The 27,500-nt window shown below is 40.2% G+C and overlaps 3 protein-coding genes across 13 annotated transcripts in view; 1 reads left to right on the top strand and 2 right to left on the bottom strand.

The window, feature by feature from the left end:
- Window positions 1-4,727, bottom strand: part of ep300a (E1A binding protein p300 a) — a 40,147-nt gene extending 35,420 nt beyond the window's left edge. For both annotated transcript variants that reach the window (XM_061755754.1, XM_061755755.1), the window contains exons 1-2: window positions 4,178-4,727; window positions 1,652-2,340 (exon numbers count right to left, since the gene is read on the bottom strand). In XM_061755754.1, coding sequence (XP_061611738.1) covers window positions 1,652-2,340; window positions 4,178-4,271 — 783 coding nt within the window. In that variant the 5' untranslated portion in view covers window positions 4,272-4,727. The remainder of the gene's footprint in view (window positions 1-1,651; window positions 2,341-4,177) is intronic.
- A 5,041-nt stretch (window positions 4,728-9,768) lies between these two features.
- LOC133468883 (uncharacterized) lies at window positions 9,769-22,133 on the bottom strand. 10 transcript variants are annotated; one of them, XM_061755121.1, is made up of 14 exons: window positions 21,995-22,133; window positions 20,498-20,700; window positions 20,207-20,369; window positions 19,905-20,042; window positions 18,638-18,727; window positions 16,189-16,308; window positions 15,880-15,996; window positions 15,432-15,625; window positions 14,148-14,310; window positions 13,781-13,912; window positions 13,082-13,195; window positions 12,107-12,174; window positions 10,307-10,344; window positions 9,769-9,959 (listed from the first exon to the last, which is right to left on the bottom strand). In XM_061755121.1, exons 2-14 carry the CDS (start codon window positions 20,696-20,698, stop codon window positions 9,788-9,790), a joined length of 1,710 nt encoding a protein of 569 aa, XP_061611105.1. In that variant the 5' UTR covers window positions 20,699-20,700; window positions 21,995-22,133; the 3' UTR covers window positions 9,769-9,787. The 10 variants fall into 10 exon arrangements, with proteins under 10 accessions (XP_061611105.1, XP_061611109.1, XP_061611111.1 ...); XM_061755125.1 differs by having other exon boundaries at window positions 20,498-20,656; window positions 21,995-22,072; XM_061755127.1 differs by lacking the exon at window positions 21,995-22,133 and adding an exon at window positions 21,785-21,931 and having other exon boundaries at window positions 10,297-10,344.
- A 210-nt stretch (window positions 22,134-22,343) lies between these two features.
- The window catches only part of l3mbtl2 (L3MBTL histone methyl-lysine binding protein 2), a 17,531-nt gene continuing 12,374 nt past the window's right edge, over window positions 22,344-27,500 (top strand). The window contains exons 1-7 of the mRNA XM_061755116.1: window positions 22,344-22,455; window positions 22,887-23,321; window positions 23,447-23,567; window positions 23,661-23,794; window positions 25,266-25,335; window positions 25,571-25,650; window positions 27,009-27,126. Of these exons, the coding sequence (XP_061611100.1) occupies window positions 22,971-23,321; window positions 23,447-23,567; window positions 23,661-23,794; window positions 25,266-25,335; window positions 25,571-25,650; window positions 27,009-27,126 (874 nt within the window). The 5' untranslated portion in view covers window positions 22,344-22,455; window positions 22,887-22,970. The remainder of the gene's footprint in view (window positions 22,456-22,886; window positions 23,322-23,446; window positions 23,568-23,660; window positions 23,795-25,265; window positions 25,336-25,570; window positions 25,651-27,008; window positions 27,127-27,500) is intronic.

Genomic DNA, 27,500 nt, shown 5'->3' with positions numbered 1-27,500 from the left:
ATAACGGGTTGGGCCATTCTCGGCAGCAACAACTGAAATCAAACTTTTATATAACTGGCAATGAGTCTTTTACATCTCTGTGGAGATATTTTTGGCCCACTCTTCTTTGCAGAATGTTTTCGAGCATGAACCGCCTTTTTAAGGTCCTACCACTGCTTTTGGTGGGATTCAATTCTGGACTTTGACTACACCACTCCAAAACCTTAATTTTATTTTTTAAGCCATTCAGAAGTTGCTGGTGTGTTTGGATTGTTATCCTGCTGCAGAACCCAAGTGCGCTACAGCTTGAGGTCACAAACTGATGGGTGAACATTCGCCTTCAGGCTTTTCTGTTAAAGAGCAGAATTCATGGTTCCATCAATCACAGTAAATTGTCCAGGTCCTGAAGGAGAAATGCATCCTGAGACCATCACACTACCATCACCATGTTTGACTGTTGGTATGATGTTTTTTTTTTCTGAAATGCTGTGCTACATTTACGCCAGATAGAACGAGACACACACCTTCCAAAAAGCTCAACTTTCATCTCGTCAGTCCATATAATATTCTCCCAAAATTCTTCGGAATCATTCAGATGTTTTTTTTTTGCAAAAGTAAGACGAGCCTTTATGTTCTTTTTGGTCAGCAGTGGGCCTTGGAACTCTGCCAAGGATGCCATTTTTGCCCAGTGTCTTTCTTATTGTCTTGTCATGAACACTGACCTGAACTGAGGCAAGGGAAGCCTGCAATGCTTTAGAAGTTGTCCTGAGATCTCTTGTGGCCTCCTGGATGAGTCAATGCTGTTTTCTTGGGGTAATCTTTGTAGGCCAGCAACTCTTGGGAAGGGTTACCACTGTTCCATGTTTTCTCCATGTGAGGATAATGGCTCTCCCTATGGTTCGCTGGAAGCCTAAAACTTTAGAAATGGCTTTTGTAACCGTTTCCAGACTGATACTGTAGATGTCAATTACTTTATTTCACATCTGTGATGGAATTTCTTTGGATCGTGTTATTTTGTTGCAGCTTTTTTCGATTTTTTTGTCCAACTTGATTTTGCTGGGACAGAGTCTGTTTAAGTGATTTATTGATTGAACAGGTCTGGAGGTAATCAGGCTTGGGTGACATCAGTAAGAATTAACCAAAAATTGTGATTAGCCACAATTAATTCATGATTTAACAAGGGGGTAATTACTTTTTCCACACAGGGCAACTGATTTTTTTTTCCTGAATAAATGTAATCAGCATTTTACATTCACTTAGGTTATATTTGTCTGATATTGACATTTGTTTGATGATCTTAAACAATGTAGGGAAACTATGCAAAAATATAAGAATTTGACAAGGGGGGCGGGGGGTCAATACTTTTTCACGGCACTGTATTGTGGGTGGGTCTGCAATAAATCCCCTGTGATAAACAGGGGTTCACTGTAGTTGAAATGATAACCAACCATACACATACATTTACAGGTAAAGCACACCTCTAAGCCTCCACCACTTATTCAATACTGGCAGCATGTTGCAGCACCAGTTAATTCTCAAACATATAAGCAGAGGAAATTATTGACACTGCTAAGAGCATCTATAAAGTGCATTATCCATGGTGTACAGTATATAGGAGTAACGACTCAAGCACTCAATTTTTAAAATTCCTGCGATTAGAAATATTCCTCACCTTGTTCAGTGCACCAGGTTGTTGGCCTCTGATGCTTGCCTGGCCCCCACCTCCCTGTTGCTGTAACGTTTCAGCCAACAGGTTGCTGTTGCTGCCCATCCCCTGATTACCGAAGCCCATCCTTGGAGAACCATTCATCACCTGGTTCCCCATCATACCTGGTTGCGACTGTCCGTTATTTCCTTTCTGCTGTGCAGCCATCATGGCCCTGTTCATGCCACCCATCATTCCAGCGACAGCATTCTGCTGCATCATGTTTGCCTGCTGCTGGGAGGAAAGATGTTGTTGTCCTTGTCCCATTATCTGCTGAGGTACCTGGCCAGGGCATGCCTTCATGTTTGCAATGTGTTGTCCAATGGCAGAAGGGCCTCCTGGGCTCCCCATGGCCCCTTGGTGTCCCTGTGGGGTGGACGTGGGTGCCCCTGAACGCAACAGCTCCGACAGCTGTTTATGCTTGGCCACCGCATCCTGGCCTCCGCCGATGCCCCCAGCACCTCCTCCTGGACCAAGCCCATATCCCATCCCTCCTCCTGGGCCTCCACTCCCTCCTCCAGGACAGAGACCTCCAGGGCCTCCCCCCAGGGTGGTGTGCAACTGGTTGAGATCACCCCCATTGACAAGGCCTGGTTCATTAGTGCTGATGAGCTCATCTGGAAGGTCATGCTCCAAGTCAAACAGTGAGCCAAAATCTGAAAGGGTTCACAAAGTTTGGATAAGTGAAGCTGGCATGTCAAGGAAAACACAACTGCATCACAGCAACATTTTAAGAGGGATAATCCTTTATTTTTGTGTGACAGTGAACATACAATGGCATGCTGTACACTAAGTACCACACTACACGTGAGGGCTAGGTTGCATGTGCCAAAAATACCTTCAAGCACATATGACTGACTTATAAATGTGACAAAAAATATCATCACTAGTAGAAGCGTAAACTGAATATGTATAAACTTTGTGTTTAACAGCAAAAGGAACAGGCAAAAAAAAAATGGCTATCATCATTTAAGTTGGAAATTCTGAGCGAAATGGGTTTTGCTAGTCCCTTACATGACTGGTTTGCATCTCATTAACCAGTAATACAACCTGCATGCTTTCTGATTTTCTTATAACAGATTATCCACGTTACTTTGTCTGCTTCGTGTATTCCAAAGAAACCGACCAGAGGTATTTTGTCGATATGCATGTATAGGTCCATTTGCACTGCAAATATATTGTTTACGTTGTACATTCAACATTCCTAACTTCGCTGCTTCTGTAACATCATCTACATTACTGAAAGTTGCACTGTATAATTCTACTGTTTACTGTCGCTTTAAATACTAGATTTTTCTCTTCCATTTTTTTTTTATATTTTCGTTCTTGAAACACAAACCTGGAGTTGCACCCCAATTTGATTGTATCTGCTCGTACAATGACAATAAAGACTTTCTATTCTATTTTATGATATATAGTACCACCACCAATTGAGATGTCAGCTTGTTGAGCTTGCATTTCAGTTAACAAAACCCTAACTTTGAAGACATTTTGATGGTGCCCATACTATATAAAAGCAACTTCACACAATCCCCCCCCCCCCCCCCAAAAAGGGCATGAAATGTTTAAAAACAGTCTTAACATAAGAATACGAGTCATTTTGTTGTCAGTAAAGTATTTGCCTCAATCTGAATGTACTGTAACTGTACAATACAAGATATGAGTTGAGTTGTGTGTAATGGCTGACCAACTTACAAAATGTTGACACAGACAGCTGTTACACCTAAGAAAATAAACTCAAACAAAAACAGAGAGGTCGAGATTGGACTGACTTCTATGCACGGAGGACTGTCTACGTGCAAACTTGATTTTGGATGCTTTGGACATGGCGCTGTCCACAATGCATGATACATAGTTTGGCGATCGGGCAAGTCTTCCAGCTGCTGCCATACACCATCCAGAAAAACACCCCCAGCTATGACAATTAAAGCTTAAACACCAGACAAAAAATAAAAAATAAATAGCTTGACTTTTGTTCCCACAAAGGCCCATATCATCGACAACCTATGCTTTCGTAAAAATCTTTAACGGTTGCTAACAACCTCGGGTTTGTGATGAAGTGGGGGGGAACAGATTTGTTTTAAATGCTAGCAAAATTTCGATTTAAGACAAGGCCGGGGGGTATTGGCTTGTTGTCAGTGATAAAGCGTCCGAGCGTGACCACTTGAGCTTTTATTTGACTTGTAATAAAGCTCGGCTATAAAGACAATTAGACACGGGACAACCAAGTCTTCAGTTAGGTAGCCTAGCAGATGGCTAACGGGGCTAGCTCCGGCTGAAAGCATGCGAGCTAGCTGGGCTGGGAGGGCTCCTCCATGGCTCCTCCGCACGTCCGACACACTCGCTGCTAGCACGGCTAACGTTAGCTAGCTACGACAAAAACACAAGAGTAATCCCGCGCCCTCGCCCGCTTCCAGGCGCATGGAAACAGGCGAGAAATGGCCATGTTGACGAATAAGACAGTCACGGCTGATATATTCCAGCCATACGTACCGTTTCCATCGCTAGCAGAGGCGGAAAGTGCCGGAGAGGAGAGTTTAGGCCTCTTGGCTGAAGGCGGGCCAGAGTCCAGAACGTTCTCGGCCATATTTTTTTCGAAATAAAAATATATAAAGTATCCACAATTGCAGACGATTTCACGCCGTCAGAAGCTCATTCCTTTCCGTGTCCAATATTGCGACTTTTCCCCCTCCTTTTGGGGGATTAAGAGGGGGAAAGTCCCGTGTACAAATTACTCCTCTTTCCCTGGGTTCGCCTCTCGATTTCAGCCTCGGCGTATAATCAACCCCCTCCTCCCTCCCTCGTTGGATTTTTTGTTCTTTATAAATTTCTGCCAGCGGAGGAGGGGGTCGGTGAAAGTAAAGAGGGGAAAACGCACGCAGCGGCTCCCCCTTAAACTTGGACAGCCTCTTCGGATGTAAATAAACTATCCCCGCGTCTCTCTTCCATGGCTGCATCCGTCATTTCAGCCTCCTTTCCAGCGGAGTCTGACCGGAGATAATGTCGGGTAGAGACGGCTCGTTTGCCTGCCAAGTGATGGTGGTGCCGCTGGTGGGAGCGGGTGAGGATGAGGTGATGTCAATTTAAAAAAGAAGAAAATTAAATGGGCTCGTGTAAATGCAGTAGTGTAAAACAATGTTTTTGTCTTTTGAATTAAAAGTTGATAATAAAAAATCTTCGCAACCTACTCTTACATGGATTTTTGTTTAGAATAGTTGATGACATTTCTCTTGAAGGCATAGGGGCAAAAAATCATTAAAATAGCTAATAAATTGGTTTTCATTAACCCAAAGTGCACAACACAAAATACAGTTTTGCACGTGCAGGTTTCCTGTTTTTGTTTTTTTGCACAAGCTTTCTTATCTGATTTACCATATTTGTTTCTAATATAATCACTGTTATCAGTGCCTTGGATGTAATTCTACTGTACAGTAGATATAAAAGTCTATACACCCCTGTTCAAATGCCAGGTTTTTGTGATACAAAGTAATGAGACCAAGATCAATCATTTTAAAACTTTTTCCATCATTAATGTGACCTGTACAACTCAATATATATTTTTTCTGAGGAAATAAAAATAATTTTTAAAAATTATGTGGTTGTAGAAGTGTGCACACCCTCTGACCGTATAACTGGGATGTGGCTGTGTTCATAATCAACCAATTACATTAAAACTCATGTTAATGAAAGTCAGTGCACACCTGCCACAAATTAAAGTTCCCCTGATTAACCCCCAATAATGTTCAGCTATTCTAGTATTCTTTTCCTGCCATTTTTGTTTTCACTTTATAGAAAAGGCCTGAAGGTTTTGTCCAATCACTGACTGGTATTTGGAACTGTTCATAATTCCCTTCAGTTGTCTAAGGGCCTGGTTCCAACTGGAAAAAAAACAAAAAACCCAAAGCATGATACTGACCCCACCATGCTTCAATGGAGGTATGGTGTTTTTTTTGGTGATGAACAGTGTTAGGTTTGTGCTAAACATACCTTGTGGAATTATGGTCAACAAAGTTGATCCATGGTTTCATCGGACTACATAAAATGGTGGATGACTGGTTAGTACATCTGCTTCACAATTCAGCGGTCGTGGTTTCATAGCCAGGCTCCAGTTTGCATCTTCTCCCCACGCTTCTGTGCTTTTTCTCTGGGTACCATGGTTTCCTTCCACGTTCCAAAAACACGTTAGGTTAATTGGAGACTAAATTATCCTTAGTTGCGAATGGTTTTTTCTCCATGTTTGTCTGTATGTGCCCTCCCATTTGGCTGGTAACCAGTCCAGGGTGTACCCCACCACTCACCCGAAGTCAGCCAGTATGTGCTCCAGCACATCCATTGGCATAATGAGGATAAGCGTTAATGGATGTTTGGGAGATTGTGCGACGACCCGATGAAACCAAAGTTGGACGTTTTGAAATCAAGTTTCCTTGTATATCTTATTTTCATTGCTTTACCATGTTTGTTTGTCAGTACCTTCTATGTAAATTATTCACTGGATATTCTGAGGGTTCCAGAAATGTATGAAAGTAAAGGGTAGTGAAATGTGAAAACTTGTGAAATGTGAAAAAATAACTAAAGTTGTGCATTTCTTTTTGGTGGACATATAGATTATTGCATTGTAAGGCAAGATTATCTTTTATTGATTTGTGTTTAATTTAGTATAAATAAGTACAATAATTGGTTTTCAATAAACCAAAGTGGACGTACCCCAACATATTTTGCATGCAGATATTCCTGTGCAGCTCTTTAAAATAAAATGTTTTCTGTTATTTTTTGCTTTTCATTGTTTTACCGTGTTTGTTTCTAATATAATTATTGTGATCAATACCTTGTATGTAAAGACACTATATTATCTGAGCTTCCCAAAATCTTAAGAAAATGATGGGATAAAGATGTGAAAACTTTACAATGAAACAAAAACAAAGCTGCATTTCTTTTTCAGTTGCCCCATAAAACAAATTATCTTGTTGATAACAGTGCTGTAATATGACATGATCTTCTATTGATTTTTGTTTAATTTACAATAAATTGGTTTTCAATAAACCAAAGTAGATCAATGTCACACAAAATGATGATACAGTGGGTACGGAAAGTTTTCAGACCCCCTTACATTTTTCACTCTTTGTTATATTGCAGCCATTTGTTAAAATCATTAAAGTTCATTTTTTCCTCATTAATGTGCACACAGCACCCCATATTGACAGGGAAAAAACTGAATTGTTGAAAGTTTTGCAGATTTATTAAAAAAGAAAAACTAAAATATCACACATTCATAAGTATTCAGACCCTTTGCTCAGTGTTTAGTAGAAGCACCCTTTTGAGCTAATACAGCTATGAGTCTTTTTGGGAATGATGCAACATGTTTTTCACACCTGGATTTGGGGATCCTCTCCAGTTCTGTCAGGTTGGATGGTGAACGTTGGTGGACAGCCATTTTCAGGTCTTTCCAGAGATGCTCAATTGGGTTTAAGTCAGGGCTCTGGCTGGGCCATCAAAAACAGTCACGGAGTTGTTCTGAAGCCACACTTTCGGTATTTTAGCTGTGTGCTTAGGGTCATTGTCTTTTTTTAAGGTGAACCTTCGGCCCGATATGAGGTTCTGAGCACTCTGGAGAAGGTTTTCGTCCAGGATATCCCTGTACTTGGCCGCATTAGTCTTTCCTTCGATTGCAACCAGTCGTCCTGTCCCTGCAGCTGAAAAACACACCCACAGCATGATGCTGTCACCACCATGCTTCACCATTGGGACTGTATTTGACAGGTGATGAGCAGTGCCTGGTTTTCTCCACACATGCCACGTAGAATTAAGGTCAACAATTTATATCTTGGTCTCATCAGACCAGAGAATCTTATTTCTCACCATCTTGGAGTCCTTCAGGTGTTTTTTTAGCAAAACTCCATGCGGGCTTTCACGTGGTAAAGAAGAACCCAAAGACCACTGGGGCTGAGCTCCAGAGATGCAGTCGGGAGATGGGAGAAGGTTCTAGAAAATCAACCATCACTGCAGCCCTCCACCAGTCAGGGCTTTATGGCAGGGTGGCCCGATAGAGTCTCCTCAGTGCAAAAAACATGAAAGCCAGCATGGAGTTTGCAAAAAAAAAAAAAAAAAAAAAAAAACACCTGAAGGACTCCAAGATTGTGAGGAATAAGATTTTCTGGTCTGATGAGACCAAGATAGAAATTGTTGGGCTTAATTCTAAGTGGCATGTGTGGAGCAAACCAGGAACTGCTGTCACACCTGTCGTGTACAGTCCCAACAGTGTAGCATGGTGGTACCAGCATCATGCTGTGGGTGTGTTTTTCAGCTGCAGGGACAGGGAGACTGGTTGTAATCGAAGGAAAGATGAATGCGGCCAAGTACAGGGATATCCTGGACGAAAATCTTGTCCAGAGTGCTCAGAACCTCAGACTGGGCCGAAGGTTCACCTTAAAAAAAGACAATGACCCTAAGCACACAGCTAAAATACAGGAGGAGTGGCTTCAGAACAACTTGACTGTTTTTGAATGGCCCGGACAGAGCCCTGACTTAAACTCAATTGAGCATCTCTGGAAAGACCTGAAAATGGCTGCCCACCAACGTTCACCATCCAACCTGACAGAACTGAAGAGGATCTGCAAGGAGGAATGGCAGAGGATCCCCAAATCCAGGTGTGAAAAACTTGTTGCATCATTCCCAAAAAGACTCATGGCTGTATTAGCTCAAAAGGGTGCTTCTACTAAATACTGAGCAAAGGGTCTGAATACTTGTGGCTGTGTGATATTGCAGTTTTTCTTTTGTAATAAATCTGCAAAAATTTCAACAATTCAGTTTTTTTCTGTCAATATGGGGTGCTGTGTGTACATTAATGTGAACAAATTTACTTAAATGATTTTAGCAAATGGCTGCAATATAAAAAAGTGAAAAATTTAAGGGGGTCTGAATACTTTCCGTACCCACTGTACATCCCTTCACTCCTGTGCAGCTCTACAAAATCAAGATTCCTGTAATTTTTGCACAGATGTTCTTTTGCTTAGTATTCTTCTTATTTTCATTAATTGATGATTTTTTTTCACAATTGCTATTATAAAGAATATTTGTAAGGGTTCCCCATAGGAGACTTGAAGTGCCACATAAAATAAATGATCTCACACATTGATAACAGCAGGTAGCACAGTGATCCAGTGGTTAGGAGGTCTGCTGAACAGTTCTGAGGTTCTGGATTCAAATCTCAGCTCTAGCGTTCCTGTATGGAGTTTGCATGTTTGAGTTTCTGTGGGTTTTCTTTGGGTACTCCGGCTTCCTCCCACATTCCAAAAAATAGGCAAGTTAGGTTATCTGAAGACTTTAAAGTGATCATTGCTGTGAATGTGAGGGATGGTTTGTATAAGCCGTACGACTGGTTGGTAACCAGTCCAGAGTGTCTTCTCCAAAGTCAGATGGGATAGGCTCCATCTCTCCCAAGTCCCAAATCAGGAGAAGTGCTGTACAGAAAATGGATGGTTGGGTTGTAAGGCCTTCAATGGAAATACAAACTACAAATAACTCTAAAACTCGAGATCCGCACCCAGTATTTCACAGTTTCTTGTGTTGACATAGAACAATAATCTTTGAAAGTTAGAAGATGATCAGTTGAAAGAGCCCATTCGAGAAAGTACTGCTCTGGAGGGAATCATTGCCTGTACGATCCTCTATTTTACCTTCAATACACAAGGGGAGTGTCAATGCTAGCACTCCTATTTACTTTGATGCATTTACAGAGCTGATATCAAGTCAATGAGGTCATCCAGATCGGCGGCTCATGGAATATAGCAGTCACAGCATCACAAATAGATAACATTCCTAAATTAGAAATACATGGTCGTCGACGACCACAATGTACACTACCATCTGGATTGTGTCATGCATTGCAGTACACAAGTGGCTAAAAACACAATCCATGTGTAGTCAGTGGGAAAGTTGGTAAATTCAATTAAAAATTGACCAAAAACACACAAAATGTGAACATGTTAAAATGTGGCTTACAGTATGTTGTCCAATGGATGAATGATTAAAACATGTGAATGCATCCCAGAGGGATAAGCTTCAAACAACAGCAAAATATGACAGAATTTCTTTTGAAAGACAATTTTATAAAAAAGGAATATACATACTGTACATAATTATAATAGGAATGCTACAAAACAAGACACAATCTACAAAATTGACATGCAAGCACAAAACAGACAAAAATGAACACAACACCAATGCTGTACAATTCATGCTGTCCTCTTCCACTCCAGAATTATTCCATATCATGTGGCTGCAAAACATGAGATGAAAAATAGATAAATGCATCTCTGTATCAAGTCATCATCACTTTTTCATTGACCATTTTCCATAATAATTTCATTTCTTATTTCGCATAGTCTAATTTAATAATTTAATTTAATATAATTTATCTGTACATGCATTAGTGACAAAGTACTCTGTGGTCTTAATGACAAAAGTACTTTTGGTAGTAACAAGGACAATATATTGAACTAATATTTTTACTTGCGTTTTCTACATATATCTACAGTCATAACCGACAATTATTATATCTGCCAGGCAATAAACGCAGAGAATTGAAATGATTCAAATTTTTTAATTAAAATTACATTTGCAAACCTTCCCAGTAATTCAAGTCCCATCCTTTTGCAGCTTTCCTGCAAAAGAAATAATTTATTATGTGATATATTTAAAATGGTGGCGCAACTAACATACCAGATGCACATGGCAACTGTAAAACCCTCACCTGTTTTACCATTTATACAAATAAATGCGTATATACTGTACTTTTTCATAAAACTTTATAACATAATGATAGCATTAATTATCTCTTCATTTTATGTACATCTATATAATCAATAATATACAGGAAATACATTTACACTCCCTAAAATGTTGGTAAGTGTTGACAACAGGACAGGTAAGCACACACTATTCACAAAAGGTTAGGGATATTTGACTTTCGGGTGAAATTTCAAGATGAACCTAAAATGCACTTTAACCTTTACACATGAACGTAATTTGACCTTCTTCAAACTTTCGAATAAGTTCTATAACAAGAAGCTGAATGCCAAAACTCCCAACAGATGTTTGATCCATGGATCAACCAAATCAGTTCACTTCTATGGATTTCTGTGACTCTTCCAGTCTCTCTGTATCCCTGTTGCATCCACCTGATGACACTCTAAGCTCAGTGACCATTTCCCTCTGAGAACAGGCTTGCAATGGTGAGGTTCTGCCGATCCAATTGTTTTGTGTTGTATTGGTCTTATGATGTCAAAATGTGAACAGCATAATGAAGAGGACTGTTTAAATACCAATTCTAATGGAACCAAGCCATTTGTTGGTCGATTCATGGATCAAAAATCTGTTGTGAATTTTGCCTTCCAGCTTCTTGTTCGAGAGCAGAAAGTTGTGTAAAAACAAATAAAACATTGGAAAGTAAAATTCAGTCCACCTGTAAAGGTTATAGTGCATTTTAGGGTCATCCTAAAATTTCACCCAGAAGCCAAATATTGCAAACTTTTGGTATTTCAAGAAGTTAACTGCAGCAAGCATACAATCAATGTGTTCTCAGATTTACTGTAGAATATGCCATATTGTACGAGGTGTGTCAGAAAAATCCCAGGACTAGTGTAACAAAAGATATACGTATTTCAAACTACAAACTATGAGTTTTCCTCTTGGGCCAGGCGATCAACCAGCTTGTCTATAAAGAGATCCTGCGATGTTTGCTTCCTTCAGTGGGCAAGAAAAGGTTAGAGTTGCGGCAGGACAACTTGCGACTGCCTCACCATAACAACGCACCTACTCACAATGTCCTGAGCATCTGAAATTTCCTGTCCGAGTAGGACATCGCTGTGCTGCAGCAACCTTCCTACTCACCCGACCTGGCTCCGGGTGATCCATCCATCCATCCATTTTCAACACCGCTTATCCTGGTTAGGGTCGTGGGGCGCTGGAGCCTATCCCAGCTGACTTTGTGCGAAAGGCGGACTACACCCTGAACTGGTCGCCAGTCAGTCGCAGGGCACATATAGACACCGACAACCATTCACACCGTCACTGAGTGGGAACTGAACCCACACTGCCGGCACCAAAGTCAGGCGAGTGTACCACTACACCATCAGTGACTTCCCGCTCCGGGTGATGTTTTCCCTTTTTTGAAGCTCAAAGGGGTCTTCAAGGGGATCCGTTTTGAAGAAATGGACGGCATCAAGATATGAAGACCAAACTCAGGAGGATCCCCGAATAATCTTTCCAGGATTGAATGAAGGCATAGCAGTGACGGCTGAAAAAGTATGTTAGACTCTAGGGGGATTACTTTGAAGGGGAAAATTATATGAAATAGGTCTTTTGGATAGCAGTCCTAGAACATTTCTGACACATGTCTTATGTTGTGTACTTAAACACACTTACATTTAGAATCCTTTCTGTAATGATCTCTGAAAATGGGAATGTGTTTTTGTCTCTGAGGAATTCATAGTCTGAAAATAAGAGTCAATTCATTGTAGTTCCACCAAAACATACAATTATCAAAACAGCAAAAAAAAAATGATGACCACCTCGATATCACACCCGTCCTAATCAGTGTTGTACACGAACAAGTTCAATGAACGAAAGTTCACATTTTGTGCTAACGTGACCTGAACTTAGTTCATTTCTGCCTGATGAACATACATTCTGGCGTCAAATAACGGTTTTCGAAGGGAAGTTCATTTTCATTCAAGAGTGCCAGGTTTTGTTAGGGACTTTCAGGAAAAAAACTGTCTGAACACACTATATACAAGCCTTCATATGTCGGCGGATAAACACTGTATTTGGTAATTGATTCAGTGAGGCCACGGCCGCCATTTGTGGCAGGCACATCGCAGCTGCGTGAGAACGCTTTGTGCATTCAGGGACACCGCGTTAATTGGAGTGAATGTGTTCTTCGGTGGTTCTTTTGTAATACAGTACATAATTGTAAAAATTGATTATGCCTACTAGGAAAATTATAATTTGTATGAGAATGCTTTAGTTAAAACTATACGGTCACACTGTCATGATATGGAATTAATTTTGTTTTGTAATATAAGAACAGATCAAATAAAATATTTTGTTACTATAGTCAGCCTAAGCTGCAAGAAATGCAAAGTTATCAATGTCCTTCCATTATCGTTCCTGTCATACTGTGTTACGTACGTGTTTTTGTTTGCACATTAAGGACACAAATCCCATTTTTGTTTTAATTCCTCATTTTAAAAAAGACCATTCAAGCAACACGTTTTTACCCATGTTTTTGAGATTGTAGGGTGAAAACTGCAGCTAAACTTTCAAGTAGTAGTGAACTTTCCCAACACTGGTCCTAATACATCTTGATTACATTTCTTGCAGATGTTAATGAAGTCGTACCTGTCTGGTTCTGTGGAGAACACAGGTGGTTGGCGGCAGACTTTTGGGGAAAGCGTGCATACTGTTGAGGGGGTGGTTCTGGAGACGAGGAAGCCATGGCTGATGCTGTGAGGTCTGGTGGGCAATGCATATTGGAATGAATCTTTAAGGTTTTCATATAGTCTGCCAAGAGCAGTAAGTAAAACATTCAGCACAAACATGCCCCTGTAATCCATTTACTGGGGTATCCATTTTATGTACCACATGCTCTTCTTGTTTTGGGATTGTAGGAGGAGAACATGCAAACTCAACAAAGGAAGACCGGAGCCAAGCTTTGAACCCAAGACCTCAAAACTGTGAGGCACATGTGCTAACTACTAGGGCCTAACTGTGTTATGTTATTTTAACGATTTTAGAGAATAGCCAAGTCAGTATGGCTGGATAAAACTTCATCATTCAGATTGTGTACAGGAAATATAAGTAACCATGACATAAAAGATACAGTACTGTTAAATGGAGAAAAATAACAAATGAAGGCATGTAACTTGATTACAAGATGTTACCGGTATTTAAAAGACAGATAATATACGGTAGACTTAACATAAAGGAGAATCACTGACAACCTGAGTCTACATTAATCATTTTGGAGTACCCTGCTTTAATCGTCATTCAGCCGTCAAGCCCAGTTTCTTATTGTGAAAAAATGTTAGTCTAACTTACCCCAAGGTGTGAGAGGAAAAGTCAGATCCTTCTTTTTGACCTTAGTATTCATAGACAATCCAGCAGGCTCCCTCTGTGTCTCTTCATCCACCAAGCAGATCGTTTGGGCCTCTCTCTCTCTTTGAATTATAACTGAGTGAAAAGTTATTTATTTAGTCAATTAATGATTATCATAATCATGCACCATCTTCATAATTATTCATTCACTCATGCTGGACAATTGAAAATTACCATGGTTTCTGGTTTGTCCCATAAAATGCAGTCAACTGGAAGCCGCCAACTCTATTGTTACTCTTCCATATTCTGTGTTTAAATTAAATACCCACAGAACAGAAAATATATAAATAACACGAGACTGTAGACTAACCTTCTAATAGGCTCTGATATAATTCTTTTATAGCTGCAACAATTTCAAGTTCTTTCGTCGTGACTCCCTCCAAGCCATGGAGGTAACCACAGGACACTTTATTCTTTTTCCCATAACCATGCAGGAAAAGTGGATGCAAACCAACAATCTTGAATTTATGAACCTGCAAACAAATATTTTTTTTATTACATGAACAGCTACAGTATATTCACAAAAATATTGCTTTCAATTTCCCCAAAACTTACCTTGCCCTTTGACCAGTGCCCCAATTGGGATAAATATTTGGCAAACATCAAGTGTTGATTAGTTGTTGACAGATTCCAAACGTTGAGAATTAAATGAATGCTTTTGGAGGAGTAGTGAAAAACAATGTTTTTCCAAACAGCATGAAGCCTTGAAATTTGGCATTTACATATAAATACATGGGCAACTGGGGGCACAATGCCACCCAATAAGTAGATACGCAAACGCCCGATTAACTAAACTTGATTTATTTTCATGATTTTCAATTTTTCAATTTTTTTTTTTAAACAATGAATCATACAGATTATTTGGTAGCTCTTGACAATAAGGATATTCTGAAGGATTGTTTACAAATTGGTTATAAATTAATTGTTAACTAACAATTTCAAGTCGTGAAATAAGAGTAACATACTGCTTTACAAATAGTAATATATTGAAAAATGGTAGTATCCATTTGATAACTGTTTAATGACTTACAAAGCATTTTTTAATTAACCTAATAATTACATTTACCTTAAATGTAAAGTAGAACGACTTATTTGAGGTCTGTATGGTTTAGTACATTGTTAATGGAGAAGTACAGTACTACAGTAATCCTGGTATGCGGTATCTCTTAGTCACAGGGCCAGACCCAGCCTACTATACGTAATTTTATGTGGGTCGCGAAATCCTGGAAATTATGTGCGTCCAATTTATTTCCTCTGCTTGCCATTTTTTTCCTTTAATTCTGATTTCAAAACTAGTTATCCATCAATTTTTCTGTCCAAAATGATCTCATGAGTAGGCCTAAATGTATGAAATACATATGCAGCTACACTTATATGAATTCACAGATAATATCAGCTTGGAAGGCCACCATAATACTGACATGGAATGGTGCAGTGAAAGCAAGATTGACACCGCTGTGGATAGTGGATCCCCCTTTTTTCATATATATATATAAAAAAAAACATAAAACTCCCATTCAAAAAACCGCTGCTATAGTGTAATGTGTCTGGGTTGGCAGGTCCCACCAAAGTAAGACATGGATTTTCAACTTACCAGAATCCGAGCAGTGTCCACTAACTTGGGAGTATTACCCGTTTTTCTAAGATTTGTCGCCCATTCCTTGGAGGCCTTTTCTTGAGCCCTCTGTATCTTCACCTTCATGGGCTGCCGGGCGCCACAAAGTTTGCATACCTTGCACGCGACAGGGACGTGCTGCATGCAAGCTAAGCATTGTTTTAGGGTTGATCCTGGGATTCCAACAGAAAACACAGATTTATCTGGCCATATATCATACCAACACCATATCCTACCTCGCAGTACATACACATGTACTGTAATAACTGCACCAATTTGGTGCAATGGCCCATACATAACAGTTATATTGCACGTTGAAACTCGAGAGGCCTTAAATAAAACAAAATAATGAAAGATGCTAACCAGCAAATTACAGGAAATGTGCCCATAATATAGTCACAACATGTACATTTTCATGAGGTCTTACCAGTCTGCTTTGGTGGAGAGCACAGTTTGGAAGCAAACCTTTGGGCAGCTCCTGCAGAGTGTTGTAGAGTCGGTCTTGGAGATGAGGGGGACATGGTGCATGGCAGAGGTGCAGGGTCTAATGTCAAGTGTGGAATTAACATATGTACGTATACTGTTTTTGCAGTCTGCCAGGGAAGTATAGATTGCCAATGCAAACTGTCCTTATTTAGTCAAATGGAGCCCCGTTGCTATACCTGTTGTCCACATCCAAGAGTGGGGCCTAAAGTGTCTTATTTATATCAAGAAATGTTAATATAATTTACCTTACCACAAGTTTTACGAGGGAAGGCAACACCCTCATCTTTGACCTTAGGGTCCAAAGGAGATCCAACAGGCTCCCTCTGTCGCCCTGAAAGTGTTTGGTTAACCTTCTCCCTTTTAATTATTACTGTGGGGGAAAAGAAAATGAATAATTTTAGTAAGTGAAATATTACCATCCTATCTTTATCACGTTTCATTCATTCATGTTGAACAGCATTGTAGAATTACAGTGGTTTCTGTTGTTATGGAACCTATTTCATAGTAGAATACAACTAATTGTATTAGCCTCTAACTGTGTGTTATAAGATTGTAAGAGTTGGGATCAATGCTTATTACTGACAGCATCTACCTAAAGGAAGGGCTGGGCGATTTATCAATGTTATTAATTCATTACAAACCAATGAATGAAGTTAGGACGTTGTGTAAAATGTAAATTAAAAAAAAGAATACATTAATTAATTCATTCATTTTCCGTACTGATGATCCTCACTAGGGTCCCAGCCGTGCTGGAGCCTAACCCAGTTATCTTTGGGGTGAGAGGCGGGGTATACCCTGAACTCGTCGCCAACCAATCGCAGGGAACATATAGACAAACAACCATTCACACTCACATTCACTCCTATGGGCAATTTAGAGTCTTCACTCAACCTACCATAGAGGTACATGCCCGCCCGCACACACGCACAATGACATAACGACATAAGGCTGGGTACAGAGTATCCAGGTGAGGAACACCATTTGAAGGAGCCATCTGCACCAGGAACTGATCACAGACTGTGGCCACAGGACACTGGTACAGAGCCCCGTGTGCAATGGTGTAGCAGGAGACACGCACGATGATCAAGCACCCCATGAGGCAGGACCACGGCCACGGTCCATCATAGCACCAAGTGCAGAGGGCTCCCTCTGAGGAAACATTGTAGATACTAAAAAATGTAAAACAATAAAATCAATGTAAACTAACACGGTTTAAAACATAAATAACAGACCTAAAACTATAAGAACGGCATTACGATGAAATAAGTTAATAAAAAAAAATATATAGCATTAGTTAAAAGCTAAAATAAAAAGGTGCATCTTGAGCCTGCTCTTAAAAATGAAAACATTCTCTGCAGCCCTGAGTTCTCCAGCAGGCTGCTCCACAAATGGGAGATGGAGAACTGGAACGATGCATTGCCGAGTGTGTGTCCTGATTTTGGGAATGACTAAAAGGCCAGAGTCGGAGGACCTCAGGGCTCGTGAGGATTCACATACAGTAAGGTAAAAGAAGCTCTGGAGGACAAGAAGGCCCAAGGCCATTAAGACATTTAAAAAAACAGTAACAGAACCCTCAATCCTGAAACACACATGAAGCCAATGCAGTGATTTTACAATCGGTGTAATGTGCTCCCGCCTTATGGTCTATGTCAGGGCACGTGCAGCTGAGTTCTGTAGTAGCTGTAAACCTGAAATTGTCTTTTTAGGAAGACCAGAAAGCAGGGCATTACAATAATCAATCCAATTGGTGACAAAATCATGCATTCTCCGTGTTGGCCCGAGAGAGATGGGTTGGACTCTGGCTAAGTTCTTCATTTAAAATAAATAAATAAATAAATCAAATACTATTTTTATAAAATGTTTTACCTGCAGAATAATAGTGAACTCAGGCTCTAAAATAACACCCAGCTTTTTAATGCTTGTAATTTGTTAAATGTTTCTCTCTCTGGGCCTCCAGATCGATGACTAAAACTTCAGTTTTGTCCTGGTTAAACTGGAGAAAGTTCTCTGGCATCCAGGATTCGATGTCTAAAATACAGTTAAAAGAGAATCCATTGGACTGGTGTAATCAGGAGTCACAGAGATGTACAACTGCGTATCATCCGCATACTTATGGAAGCTCACTCCATGCCTCCTGATGACAACCCCAAGAGGGAGAAAATACAAATTACAATGCAGGTCCTAAAATTGATCCCTGCACCAAACCACATTATTTATAGAATTTTGAGGGGCATGTATCCAAACTTTCCATAAAAGTTCTCTCAGTGGAAGGTTAAAAACTATTTGTGTGCAACACAAGAGTGGCCAACCAGGTATTTCAGTAAATTTAAAAGAACGGTGTGGTCTACTTCATCAAAAGCTGCACTAAGCTCCAGCAGAACCATCACCATTTCTGGCTATGAAGATTACTCCATATTTTCTATATTGTATTATGTTACTCACTGAAGGGTGAATCTGAGAGGCTATTCTTTCATAATTTTTCTGGATACTTTGTTGATCTTTTCCTGATGGGCAAAAATGAGGCGTCTAACTTGATGTACTGCTTTTATTTATTCAAGTGGACGGCACGCCCAGCGATTAATTGGAACACGCATTTATTAGAGCAGAGGCCGTTATTTGATGTAATATAGCATATTATGCACATATATGGTTCCACGGAGCTACTCATGTCATGTCATGAGTGTTTCATGATGTCTTACCAGAATGTTTTGGTGGAGAGCAAAGTTTGGTGCCACACTTTTGGGGTGATGTCACAGAAGGTTGAGGAGTCAGTCCTGGAGATGAGGAGGCTATGGTGGATGACATAGGTGTAGGGCCTACAGTTACGTATAATATGGATCTTTATGATTTTTTTTTCCAATGGTCTGTCAAAGAGCTGTAAATAAAATATACCGACACAAATCCTAAAGCAATCTCGAGAACAGACGAGTTATACAGTATGCGTCAGACAGACATCAATCTAACATAGGGCATTTGTAACAAGTGGTATAATAATCCATCCATTTTCTGTACCGCTTCTCCTCACTAGGGTCGCGGGCATGCTGGAGCCTATCCCAGCTAACTGCGGGCAGGAGGTGGGGTACACCCTGAACTGGTTGCCAGCCAATCCCAGGGCACATATAAACAAACACCCATTCGCACTAACATTCACACCTACGGGGAATTTAGAGTATTCAATCAACCTAACGCGCATGTTTTTGGGATGCGGGAGGAAACCGGAGTGCCCGGAGAAAACCCGATGCAGGCACGGGGAGAACATGCAAACTCCACACAGGCGGGGCCGGGATTTGAACCCCAGTCCTCGGAACTTTGGAAACATTCCAATGATATATGCTTTTTCTTTTATAAACCTTTGGAATTAGGAATAGGTGAAAAGCGTTGTGTGGGTGATACTGTGCAATGTGTAAAAGAAGTTTGTTTTCTTCATCTGGGAATTAAATTTAAATACACTGCACAAAATCCACTGGCAACATGCTTAAAAGGAACTTATAGAAAGACAGTCACATTGTTCTGTTTTTGACAAAGACCATTATAAAATCTTATTATGAAAACATTGGCAATTGCCAGGTGACCAGTGTCGGGTGTACCCTGCCTCTCGCCAAAGCTGGGATAGCCTCCACCTCACCCACAACCCTAATGAGGACACGCACTATGGAAAATGGATGGATAACATATCAAACTGAAGTGGAATAAAAGCAAGATCTGAGAGCATAAAATATGTTAATACAGTAAAACTGTCAGATTACTAAATGACTATATGTTTTGCTAAATCTTAGTTTATATTCGAAGGAAGATTTTCCTTCATTACAAGATGTCATATGTAAATTTGTCAGATTCTGGACCACAGTGTGATTCCCAACCACACCCAGCAATTATTTATGATTTAAAGAATCCTGCTTTACTTCTTATTGCAGAGTCGGGTTGACAACATTTCCCAATAAAGACATGTAAGTTCGTCGGCCTTACGCCATGGTGTTAAAATAACAGGAAAGGCCACATCCTCCTCTTTGACTCTGGTATCCAGAGATGATCCAGCAGGTTCCCTCGGTCCTTCATTGTCCATCAGGCAGACAGTTTGGGCCTCCTTCTCTCTTTGAATAATCACTGTGTGAAAAAAGAGTTACCTACATACGTTAGTTAGGGGTTATAATGTAATCATATTGTATCGATTCACACTCTCCTTTGTTTGCTATTTTGTATCCGGTACAAAAGAAAATTACAATATTCATTTACAACATTTCTTGCATCAAAGGTATGTGCTGGCTAACCTTCCAGGAGACTCTGATATAAATCTTTAATGGCTGCAACAATTTCAAGTTCTTTAGTTGTGACTCCTTCCAAGCCATAGAGGTAACCACAAGACACCTTGTCTTTTTTCGCATACCCATAGAGCAAAAGAGGATGCAATCCGACCATCTTGAATTTATGAACCTGCAAACATACTAGGAACATTATTCAAATCCATGAAGTACTAAAAGAGAAAACTTTTTCCAGTGTGTATTAGTATGTAGGTTGCCATTTCTAAAATAAAAGGTGTTTGTAGAGATTTTTAAACTTACAAGAATCCGGGCTGTGTCCATTAACTTTGGAGCATTACCCATTTTTCTGAGTTTTGTTGCCCATTCCCTGGAGGCTTTTTCTTGAGCTCTCTGGATCTTCTTCTTCATGGGCTGCTGAGTTCCACAAAGTTTGCATACCTTGCACGCAACTGGGACGTGCTGCAGGCAAGATATGCATTGTTTTACGGTTGATCCTGGCATTCCTAACACAACAGAATATGGGACAACATGATTGAAAAATCCATCTATGGCAGTGATTCTCAAAGAGTGGTACGTGTAACACTAGCGGTACACAGGCTCTCGTCAGTTGTATGCAAAAGAATCACTGCCCAAGTACAGTTCAGTTGTATTTAACTTTTAAGATCAATACATTTGCATTTACTCCTAAGGGACATTTTGCTGAGGTGTAATTTGTATTTATGTGGAATACATTTCAAATGAATCATTACATAAGTACACTTTTTTCCTGTATTTAAATGCTGTGCTAATGTCCAAACTGTGTATAGTGTTACAGTGACTTACACAAATATGAAACATACTTTTAAAAAACGGTCTCGGTTTTTATGAACACTTAGGCCTAATACACTACTATTTTAATGTTGGTCATTATGGTGGTACTTAGACAACTAAATATTTTTTTAGCTGGTACCTGGTGTAAAATGTTTGCGAATCAATTATCTATAATGGCCTATCACAGCTGACTTTGGGCGGAAGGTGGGGGACACCTTGCATGAACTGGTCGCCAGCCATTCACAACTATGGGCAATTTAAAGTCTGAATCAACCTAAAATCCATGCATATAGAGATGCCGTAGCACCCTAACATTTAAATCTGTCTTATTATTAATTATTCCAAATGTGTTATTCAGCTGCTGGATGACTGTGTTGAGTTAAATCTGATCAAACAAATGAATGAATTAATTAATTACAACAGCAGCAAGCAAAAACTGAATGCTTGATTGGATTGTATTAGCCAAGTTCAAACAAAGACGGTACGTGTACAGGTACTCGACCCTAAGGAATCGAAGCGTACTGTATAATGATGCATAATTCTTAAATTTTTCCATTTTTAAAGGACACAATTTTCATTTTCCCAAAAATCCATTTGATACAAGTAAAATAATAAACAAGCACATATCTGTGAGACATTAGACGCTTTAGGCTATGCATCAAAATGCAGAATGCATTGGGGAATGCTTTAGATTCAATTACGAAGGATTACTTACATTGCAATGCAGCCCTGACTTTGATTGACGCAATAAATCAGCTTTGACATTTTAATACTCACCCTCGCCGATCATAAGTATGTTAACCTGCTCTTAGCTAACGTTACTGTTGATGTTAGCTTATTCTGTGTAGTTAACTTCAGCAGTGTCATCGTAACGGTGGACCTCGCACTGTATTTAAATGCACCGTACAACATTAGCCACGTAAACAGACCAGTGTTTTTAATGTAGTTAAAAAAAAAAAAAAAAAAAAAAAACTGGACATGACTTACTGATGATAACTGGATGAGGTCCAACAGAATAGCACTTTCTCAATCGGGAGCGTCAATCCCATACAATATGTGTCATGAGCGCCACTGTGTGCAATTTTGACGGAACAGCAACTCGCCTCTGCAAATCTTTTCATTTGGTGACAATGAAATTATTATGATTGATTATTCAAACAATCAATTGTTTTTGTTTGGCTTGCTTAAAAGAATGGGTTTCAGGAGCCAACACTTCACATTAGAAGGATTTCCAGCATTTTCTTTTTTTTTTTTGGCAGCAGCCACAACTACCATATTCAGACTTTTATTATATACAATTATTTATTTGTAATTTAACGTCAAATTCCACGCCACCCGGTCCCACAACGCGGGTCGACTCGCGAGAATACGGTCACTGACATGAATGACGTAAAACGTATGCGACCGTGTGCGGCTCGGCCAGTAAGCAACTTCATTACGACGCTTCTGTAAGTAACACAAAATATAAATGCAGCGAATTATTACGAACGTATGAAAATGTTTCCTTTGGGGGCTACTATTTTCCGTCTGTTTAGTAATTTTATTGAACTTTCAAACGATGCTAACTTTTAGCACGCATTGTGTGATCGCAGAACGTATATGCTTTTTGTTCAAATTCGACTATAATTTAATTGTTTCTCAATACTTGCCAGACTGCTTGCAGCATACTACATGTTGGTCATTAACGAATGAAAAACTGCAGAGGAAGAACATTTACCACTGTGACTGTAACCCACGTGGATGAATTATTCATTGTGAATTTTAACTACATTAATCGCATGATGTATATCCTATTTACCAGGTGTGGTTGTTGGTCCCTGTGCACTAGCAATATATTCTTAAAACATTATAACATACAATCATTCTGTGTTATTTTCAGAATTTAAGAAGGACATGCCGCCTGAAGAAAGGATGTGGTGGCAGTAGGTGTGCTTCCAGCCCTATTGGATGAGTAGAATACAGGATGCCTTACCACTGTGTGGCGTACGGATGTGGCAAAACTGCTGAAAACAATGTGACACTTTTTAGATTCCCCAAAGACCCAGAGGAGTTTCGCAAATGGGAGAAGCAGGTTCAGCGTACTCGCAGCGACTGGTTCGCCTCACCCAACTGTCACCTCTGCAGCGACCATTTTGGTAAAGACTACTTTGAGTCCATATCACCCTTAGGGGTTCCAAAGCTGCGAACTGGGGCAGTCCCCACTGTGTTTGTCCGCCCACACTGCTCTTCCTGCAATGGCACTGGCTGTAATAACTGTTTTCCTGCTATCAAACACCGGAGCATTGATGCAGAACCGAAAGAGTGTAATATTATAGTGAGTACTAGTTATCTTTTTTTATTTTTTATTTTGTATAGAAATTTTCTCTCTAGAGTCCACAAAGTTCTAAACGAGAGCGTTAAACAAGATTTCCAGTTACTGAATGAACGTCTTTTTCACAGACACATTCTCAGACAACGAATAATGAAATAGCACCATCATGGTCACATAGTACAGATAGAGCAAGTGGTGAGGAACATCAGACAGGACAACCTGAGGAGCAGTCTAAAGTTGAAAAAACAGGTTAGTGCATACTAAAATAAGGGAAAGCATATTATGAATGGGAAATGAAAAACATTTCATTTAAAATTCCATTTTTTTATTTTTTTTTAACAGTGGTGTGCGAGACATGTGGCGCAACTGGCAGCAGTAGCAGCTTTTACTCAAAAAGCAAGCGTTTCTGTAGCGCATTGTGCGCACGTTCCTATTCCTCCCACTTAAAGAAGTTGACCGCACGGGCTCGCCTGCAGGTAAGAAAATAATGTCTTTCTGTCAACAAGAAGTATTATTGAATTGAAATCACAATTTAAGGTGTTTTTTGCATCACAACTCTCCCTTTCCTGTAACTGACTCCTTCAGTAACCTGCGTACCTGATGGATGCCGTCTGACAACTTATAAACTACTTTAAACCCAAAAAATGTGTAATTTATTTTGTCAGTTTCGAGTTGAGGTGTTGACTTGTTCTGTGTCAATTCGACATTCATTTGGAGTGGATGCTTCACTTTTGAAATGAGGGAGGGAAGGAGGGAGGGAGAGATACAATGTGTGGCATGGAGTGGCCACACCTCCAGACTTTAGCTTCAATACATTTCATAAAACCAGTGAATTTCTTTACATTCTATTGAATTGTGTTTTTATATTTAGATTTCACAAACAATACAGTGCAATTTTCCACTCCATCCATCTGAGTCTCCTAGCCAGTCCAGTCGCACAGTGCCCCATTGTGAACCTGGAAATTTTACAGTACCCCAAAGATTTATAATTTTTTTTTTTCAGAAATGTGAAGTATGTGTCCCCAGCAGGCGGCACGGTGCGCGACTGGTTAGAGCGTCTGCCTCACAGTTCTAAGGAGCGGGGTTCAATCCCCGGCCCCACCTGTGTGGAGTTTGTTCTCCCCGTGCCTGCGTGGGTTTTCTCCGGGCACTCCGATTTCCTCCCACATCCCAAAAACATGCATGGTAGGTTAATTGAAGACTCTAAATTGCCCGTAGGTGTGAATGAGAGTGCGAATGGTTGTTTGTTTATGTGTGCCCTGCGATTGGCTGGCAACCAGTTCAGGGTGTACCCGGCCTCCTGCCCGATGATAGCTGGGATAGGCTCCAGCACTCCCGCGGCTCAGAAAATGGATGGATGGGTCCCCAGCATACAAAAACTGCCAGTTGTCAAATGCAACTGTATAGAACCTAGGTGACCAATGTGGTTCCATTCTGGCCATACATGCTCTTTCGGGATATGTTACCACATCATATTCTGTTGGGAACGTGTCTGTGCTCATGGCCATGAGAGCCATACTTGGTAAGCTTCTCCACTGTATTGGAAAGATAAAAGCCACAGATTTACAGCTCACAAAATCATTGAGGGCTTACTTTCTAACTCTGTAGAATCAGAGGAGCTGTGTAACTTTGGATGCAGCCCTATATGAAATCTACTGAAAGTGTAAAAGGCCCACCAGCACTGAAGAGACTACCCGCTACGGATACTCAATATTTTGCCCACCTACAGGTGCTGCTATGGAAAGCAGCAGACCAGCCTTAACCAACGGCATGACTGTTAGTCATGGCTTGGCGTCAATTCCCACTCACTAGATTGTTTTGAAAAACCCCACCTTCAGTAAAATATATTAGATGCAACCTGAATGCAAATGCTTGTGTACTATACAGTGTAAATACTGAATTGTGTTTAATTAAAATTGACTGGCTGTAATGCCTCTCTTTCTGCAGGAAAAGCCTCTAACAAAAAAGACCAAAGTGTTGAGCAAATTTACCAAAGCGCGCTCGACAGTATTGGATGGTGAGGGCTGCGCACACACACACACACACACACACACACAACATATTTATACTCACTGCTGTCATGGACCATGAACAGTGGAGCCTTTTATAAAGGAGAAAATATTACTATATTCTGTATGTACAAACACATATTATCTGGTCATGGTACAAACAGCACCTGTTGTACTCACACTTTCTCCATTCATATACAGTACTTATCTTCCTGTATATATTTTTTTATTTCCATTCTGTAGCACCTGTTGCACTTTTTGAATGGGGCGCCTACTTGGAGAAGGAAACATCCTTGGGGGCATCCGTTTCCTGCTTCAGACATGTGAGTATATCAAATCCAGTGGAACCCCAAAATGTGAACATCCAAAGGGTTGTACAATTTTTAAACTAAAATTTGTTTACAATATACAGTGGAACCTTGATAAAATGGACCCGAATATAACGGCTATTGGATGAAACGGACCATCGGGACTAAATAATGTGTCCAAAAATAGTTGCCCTTTGTCACTTAAAATGCTCTTTGACAAAGTCCTTCAGTTCCAGAATTGGCCGCTCTTGTTTATTGGCGCTGTGGCGTAATGCATGCAAAGAATGGGATTGACGTATTTCTGGGTTATCTTCTGTGCCTACGTGGCGGCCATGTTGAATGTGGTCCATTGACTGGGCAGCCATGTCAGGATGGTTAGATTTATTGTCTATTATGCATAGAGCGCAGCGCAGAGAGAGAGCGGCATGGCCTCGGTGTTAACTCTGAGGAATGCAAAACACACGACTGGAGTCTGGAACATGCTATTTTTGGTACAGTGACAGTTTTTTTTTGTCAAGCATTTCGCCTTTGGCAACAGATTTGGAACTAGGAAGCACACTAATTCCTCGTGGCTCATGAAAGCGACTCGCCTATGATGAGTCCTGTACGTCAACAATGTCACCATGACCAAGCAGACCGGTGTGGTAAGTTTGGATGAAATGTGAAACTTTCAAACATTTTCAAGCTTTTTTATATGTACAGTATTTACAATAACGTTGTACTGTAATGGACGTTTTAGGTGACGAAAAAAAACCTAGAAAACAATCATTTTGCACTTTACAGTAATATTGGGGCATATGGCCTAAAAAAAGTGCTTCAATGTAACGGACAATCGGCTATATCGGACGCCCCCACTCCCCTGTCCCTGTTAGTCTGTCATATCAAGGTTCCACTGTACTTACTTTCTGAAATGCCCTTGGATGTAAGAAAGGGAGCCACAGCTGCAGATGCGCTTGTTTATTGAACACACTGCTTTTTTTATTGAACACTTTGAACAGTAAAACACACTCAAGCAGGAGCTGCTGTCAGCCACAGCACACGCCCAGACACTCAATCGCTAACGTCGCAAGCCACCCCACCTAAAGGCACATATCTTAATAAACAGACGCTACAATATCTGTACAGTATTTTCTGTAGATTTTATGCTTGCATTTATTTATTTTTTTTCATAATTTCAATTGTTTTTTTTTTTTTTCAAAGTGTGTTTTAATAAGTTTAAATGTGTTTAAAATCTCTCTATCGTGGACATTCACTTATTGCGGCTGGGTCCAGAATGCAATAAAAAATAATAATAATAAGTTTACAGCTTTTGTTTCATATTATTAAAATAAATATACAGTACAAAAACACTTTTTTTTTCCTGACTTCCACAGGCTCCCATGTGTGCCCAGTGGGACGACATCAGCGTCGGGATGAAGGTAGAAGTCTTAAACACCAATGCAGTCCTGCCCACTAAAGTTTACTGGATCGCTACAGTCATTCAAATTGCAGGTGCATACATATTTCCATCAGCGTCGTAATTATGTAGATTTCCAATTTCATAACATCTTTTAAGCATTTCCTCAAATTGTTGCCTCTGGTCTGGTAGATACCACCAATCAGGCCAAATTTGAGGAATTTTTCTTTTTAGACCAGCCTCGATTTCCGTATGCCTCTAAAGGATTATCCTGATCTGCTTGGAAAATGGTCAGGGCCGGCAGTCATGAATGTTAAACTTGTTCAATATTCACCGTCTGTTATTTTTTTATTTCATTTTAGGATTGCAAATCCTTATGTCTGTGGTTGAGTTCGACTGAGCCACGGACTCTGTGATTGTGATGTGAAACAGAACAATAGCCAACTTGGATGCGAACTGAAGCTTGTGG

This window comes from Phyllopteryx taeniolatus, chromosome 19, assembly GCF_024500385.1.
Source record: "Phyllopteryx taeniolatus isolate TA_2022b chromosome 19, UOR_Ptae_1.2, whole genome shotgun sequence".
NCBI lineage: Eukaryota > Metazoa > Chordata > Actinopteri > Syngnathiformes > Syngnathidae > Phyllopteryx > Phyllopteryx taeniolatus.
This window is presented reverse-complemented; position numbering and strand designations above follow the sequence as displayed.